The sequence below is a fragment of the Lactuca virosa genome, chromosome 3, assembly GCF_052849685.1.
Source record: "Lactuca virosa cultivar CGN04683 chromosome 3, Lactuca_virosa_CGN04683_v6, whole genome shotgun sequence".
Classification (NCBI taxonomy): Eukaryota; Viridiplantae; Streptophyta; class Magnoliopsida; order Asterales; family Asteraceae; genus Lactuca; species Lactuca virosa.
This window is the reverse complement of record NC_136428.1, coordinates 4,879,442-4,885,441: the sequence shown is the minus strand read 5'-3', so window position 1 is coordinate 4,885,441 and position 6,000 is coordinate 4,879,442. Positions and strand designations below refer to the sequence as shown.

The window sequence follows — 6,000 nt, the reverse complement described above, 5'->3', positions numbered from 1 at the left end:
TGTGGTTATCTTAGATCAGTTCTAGAGGAAGCAGGGGTATTTTCGGCAAATGTTTCTCTTTTAGTTTATAGTTATGTTTTTTTCGCAAACTAATAACTTACAAACAGTCAGACACCCCAGTTGGTAAGTGTAAATGTAGTTAAAGGTATATTTTGGAATGTCATGGGTTCGAACCCCATTAGGAACACTTTTTTTCTCTTTTTTTTTGTTTTTTCTCGATATATCCTTGATCATCCACACCTATTGCGTAGATATGAATTTTTAGACTATATGCATTCCCATCGAATCATTCTCTGCTTACTACAAACGCATTGCAACTACGTTTATACTTCAACCACGAATTGATACTTCAACATGGAATTCATACAGGTACACATACTACCTTAATTTATACAGGGACATAAAAAACAATTACCTTCAGAATATTAATCTTTGCTATTTCGTTTGGTCATGTTTCATTATATATTCTTCAATTAACAAGTATTTGGTTTCCAGTTATTGGATTTAATTGTAATGTGATCTTTTTCGTTTATGCACACCAATTGTTTGTTAAAATGCTTCAATGAACAGGAAACATATATTGCTTGTTGATGCTATTATAAACTGAATATGGATAAGTCTTGGATGGGAGCTTACAAAACATCAGAAACGTATGTGAAGGGTGTTGCAGAATTTTTGAAATATGCAGTACATAATTACAAGATTTCTAAAAATATGGATGTTGTAGATACAAAAAAAAGATAAGAATTCCATGTCCATGTGTTAAATGTGTAAACCACATATCTCATTCGGTGGATGTGGTAGATGATCACCTATTCAGGAATGGAATTCATCAAACATACACGAATTGGAATAAGCATGGAGAAACAGAGGAACCACCCATAAATTATATATATGAACATAATTTTGACATGGACACATCATACGTTGTTGATTCAACGACCATGAACACAGAAATGCCAGCAGATGCTGCAGAAACAGTAGAGATGGTGGAAGTTGTAGAAGAAAATTTTATTGGGAACCCTGAGAAGTTTAGAGAACTAATTGAAGATGCCGAGAAGCCCCTATATAAAGGGTGTCCTAATTTGACAAAATTATCTGCAGTCATACAACTACTCAACTTAAAGAGTAAGTATGGAATATCAGATAAGTGCTTTACAGAATTATTGGTTTTGATCAAAAATATGTTACCAGAAGGTAACGAAATGTACAGTAGTACATATAAGGCCAAAAAAGCGTTCAAGGCAATGGGTTCAGGGTATACTAAGATATATGCATGTGTCAACAACTGTATACTTTACAGAAACGAATACACAGACATGGAAGCATGTCCTACTTGTGGTAAATCAAGATGGAAGGCCGATGAACAAAAAAAATAAAATTTACAAAAATATTCCTGCAAAAGTTTTGTTGTACTTTCCAATTATTCCGCGCTTGAAACGACTTTTTCAGTCTAAGACTACTGCAAAAGATTTAACATGGCACGCAGCAGACAGAAAGGTGGATATTGGTGTTTTAAGTCACCCAGCTGATTCACCAGCATGTGCTGCCATTGATGACAAATATCTTGACTTTGCTAGCGAGCCAAGAAATTTGCGGCTAGACATTTCGGCTGACGGGGTCGATGTGAATAGAGGAAATAGGAGTCATAGTGTGTGGCCTATTTTAACTGTCATTTACAACCTTCCACCATGGTTGTGTATGAAGAGAAAGTTCACCATGCTTTCGTTATTGATTTCGGGAACACCAGGAAACGATATTGATGTGTTCCTAACACCTTTTATTGATGATCTGCAATTATTATTTGATATTGGAGTTGAAACATACGATGCATATGCACAAGAGCAGTTTAAACTACGTGCATTAGTGTTATGGACTATTAATGATTATCCTGCTCTAGGTACATTAAGTGGTTGTCCATACATCGGATTTCAAGGTTGTGTTGTGTGTGGCGAAGAAACACACTGCATTAGACTCCTTGAATCGAAAAAGCAGAGTTATGCTGGTCATAGACGATTTCTACCGTATGATCACCCGTTCAGAAGACAAAAAGGCATTCAATGGACAACAAGAGTTCTCACCCTCTCCAGAACCTATGAATGGGGAGGAAGTATATAACAGGGTCAAATTTATAATTAATAAATGGGGAAAGGTGTCTAAGGGCAAGGAGGCAGAAATCCAACAATCTACAAGTGGAATAGGTGGGAAGATAAATAAAAAAAAGAGAAAATCACGCAAAGTGGGTACTTCAGATGTGGGCCAGCAAAATAATACATACTGGAAGAAATTCAATATATGGTATAGACAGCTAAGGTATTGGCGCGACAATTTGATTCCACATTGTATAGATTTTATGCATGTCGAAAAGAACGTGGGCGAGAGTTTAACTGGAACTGTGTTGAACGTTCCCGGGAAGACGAAAGATGGTTATAAAGCTCGATTGGATTTGGTTCATTATGGTTTAAAACCAGAGCTGCATCCTAAGATAGAAGGGAACAACACAACACTTCCCGCATCAGGTTGTACATTGACAAAAGAGGAAAAAGACAAATTCTGTGAGACTTTATACAACTTAAGGGTTCCTCAAGGGTATTGTTCTAATTTTTCTAGTTTGGTGAGTCTGAAGGATAGGAAGTTGATCGGACTAAAATCACATGACTATCACATGCTCATGCAACAATTTTTGCCCATAGCAATTCGATCTATTATGCATCCACCCACCAGAGTTGCTATTACAAGGTTTTGTTTCTTTTTCAAATCAATATGTAGCAAAGAAATCATACTGGATGAGCTCGATAAGTTGCAAGAGGAATTATGTGTAACCTTATGCCTTCTTGAGAAACACTTTCCACCATCATTTTTTGATGTGATGATTCATTTAACCGTTCATCTAACTAGGGAAGTAAAATTATGCGGTCCAATATTCTTTAGATGGATGTACCCGTTCGAAAGGTTTATGAAGGTTATTAAGGGTCACGTGCGAAACAAAAATAGACCAGAAGGATGCATTGTAGAAGGAAATGTTGCAGAAGAGACGATTGAGTTTTTTAGTGAATTCCTCAAAAAGATGGATAATGTTGGTATTCCCCCTGACAATCATAACACATGTGGAATTCAGATAGGTGTAGATAGTAGTTCTATTACGGACGGTACTTCTCTATCAGCTGCTAAATCGGCAGAAGTTTCCGCATAACTATTCAGAAAAGCACGTTTCTTTGTATTGCAAAATACATCTGAAGTACTCCCGTATATCAAGTAAGTTTTTTTACATGTATGTTTTTTTTTGTTATAATAATAACATTAACGTATTGACAGACGACACATGGATTTTTTGCAACATCAACACCCTACTAAACGAAAGGCACATCTAGAACAAGAGCACAATAATACATTTGGTCATTGGTTACGAAAGGAGGTATATTCATTTCATATATGTTGTGTTTTTTGTTATGTATTTCTTTATATCTTAAATTCATTATCTAATTACAATTCAGGTAGAGAGAGAGTTAGGGGGCTGTAGAGAAAGTATAACAGAGACAATGAGATGGATTTCACATGGACCCAATAAGAACATTACGATGTATATGCTATCAATGGATATACTTTTCGTACAAAAGCTCGTGAAGGTAAAATTTACCAAAACAGTGGGATTAGTGTTACAAGAGATGGATTTCACATGGACCCAACTGACACACACATCAGTAAAGAAGTTGTAACATATGCCAAAAACACTTATTATGGTGTTTTACAAGAGATATGGGTACTAGATTATCATTTTAAACGAATTCCAATTTTCATGTGTGACTGGGTTGACAATAGAAATGGGGTTAAAAGGGATAAATTGCGGTACACACTAGTTGAACTAAAAAGATTAGGCGATAATGGTGATCCCTTCATATTGGCCTCACAAGCACAACAAGTATTTTATGTCACAGACCCACTCGATCAAAAAATGTCTATTGTGTTCAATACACCTCCCAAAAATTACAGAGATACATATGAAGATGTAGATGAAGAATTTAGTACTGTAGTTCCTCAGAATGATAATATATTGCCACGTGTAGAGACACTTGAGTTGCAGAAGGAAAATGATTATTTTCGTACTGATTGTCATGGTATTGTTATACGTACGGTATGTGTTTCTTAATGTCATGAATTACATTTGTAGCGATAATATTTTTCCTTCTTTTAAAATTTAATGATCTTTATTTTTGTTTGTAGAAGGGAAAGGCCAAACCTTCATCCTAGCGTTACGTGGAGAATAAGAAAATGACAAAAAAATGACGATGTACTTTCCTTAATATTTTTTTACCATATTATACCATCAAACTATTCTAGTGTAATATTGTTATAACTCAAAGTTATTTTTTTTTCATTTTTTTATTGTAATGGTGGATGACATGTTATAACATAAACTGCATGTTATAGTAATGTACTTTCCTTATGCAATGTTAGACAAAGTTGTATTCTTTTCATTTATTTATCATACTATTCTGTTAAAATAAGTTGTATTCTTTTCATTTTTAATGGTGTCTGATCTGGTGCAATTAAAAGAATAGATGACAAAAAGGGCAATTTGGTCCTTTCTTATAGCTCTTATTCAACACAACTATATTGTTATTTGTTTTTGTTTTTATTATTTTTAGTTTTTTTTTGTTTTCTTCAGAAATTGTTTCTAACTTTACAAAACTGCAATTCATTTTTTTTTCATTATTTTATACAACCCTTTAATTGCAAAATAAGCAATGTACTTTTGTAAAATGCAATGATTGAACTTTTTGTTCATTTTTAATTCTGCCAAATGATATCAAAGATAATTATGGTCAAATTTAAGAGTCTTGCAAATACAATAGTACAACGAGAATGTTTAATGATATCAAAGATAATTATGGTCAAATTTAAGAGTCTTGCAAATACAATAGTACAACGAGAATAAACATTACATATGTGTCTATATTTACATATAGACACGTATAATAGCTGTAATCGTAACTAAATGGTACCTACACACACAATATTTGTTTCTTATTAAAGCAAATTCATAATATTTTGACACACGTAATAAATGATACATGACCATAAGTAACCAATACTAACTTGTTTAAATTTTTGCGTTAACTAAGTACAACTAGTACAGAACCGCCCTATGGACACACAAATATTTAGTGTGACCATATGTATCACCTTTTAGCTAATTTGTCTGTTATGTGGCTAAATAGGCACCAGGTTACAAATACACATAGAACTAACTCATGGCACGATACGTTAATCTACTGTCTCTCATAAAAAAGTATGACAATCTTAATCGATACATGTGGCTGATTGTGACTTATGGCCTCAGTGGTCGAGTGTGACTATTATTTGTCACATTTGGTATAATTAAGTGTGGTTAAAGTTTTGATTATCAATATAATGGCCACACAAACTAATTTAAATGTATCCAAAAACAGTCTCTAAATTTTTTTAGTGACCTTTGGCCACACTTTCAAAAAAAAGTGTCACAGGCCGTTTTTCAGAAAGTGTGACCGTAGGTCATTTTTGTACTAATGATTGCTTGCCACTCATTTTGAACAATATTTATTTTTGCATCACTTCTTAATATACCCTTCAATTACCCCTTTGCTTCAAGTTATTACCAAGTTCTCAAATGACATGACTAAAAAATACTATATAAAAGATATCCTAAACATATATATATATATATATATATATATATATATATATATATATATATATATATATATATATATATATATATATGGATTGCATCACTCTTTTTTTGGAACTCTATTTTTTTCGATTTTCCACTTTATTATTTCTTTTTGAACAACTTTTTTTTTGTATCTTTTCTCAATTTTCTAATTTGTTTTTGTAACAACCCAAAAATACCATTAAAAAGTTTTCATTTATAAATCATCAAAACATACATCCTATGTCTCAAATTATCATAAACAATGTATCAAAAACATCAAAGAAGAATAATTATCAATGCGGAAATCA

The 6,000-nt window shown here is 33.0% G+C and overlaps 1 protein-coding gene across 1 annotated transcript; it reads left to right on the top strand.

The window, feature by feature from the left end:
- Positions 1-944: 944 nt before the first annotated feature.
- Positions 945-4,248, top strand: LOC145163262 (uncharacterized). The gene is made up of 8 exons (XM_079082098.1): positions 945-1,341; positions 1,406-1,900; positions 2,013-3,149; positions 3,240-3,255; positions 3,316-3,415; positions 3,495-3,580; positions 3,991-4,132; positions 4,222-4,248. The coding sequence occupies exons 1-8, from the start codon at positions 945-947 to the stop codon at positions 4,246-4,248; spliced, it is 2,400 nt and encodes a 799-aa protein (XP_078938224.1).
- The last annotated feature ends 1,752 nt before the right edge of the window (positions 4,249-6,000 follow it).

Excerpts from the sequence above, each read along its gene's own strand:
- LOC145163262 (XM_079082098.1), top strand. The coding sequence starts at position 945 with ATGAACACAGAAATGCCAGCAGATGCTGCAGAAACAGTAGAGATGGTG. Across the intron at positions 1,342-1,405 it reads GGAAGCATGTCCTACTTGTG|TTTTGTTGTACTTTCCAATT; the intron begins GTAAATCAAGAT and ends TTCCTGCAAAAG. Across the intron at positions 1,901-2,012 it reads TAATGATTATCCTGCTCTAG|ACGATTTCTACCGTATGATC; the intron begins GTACATTAAGTG and ends TGCTGGTCATAG.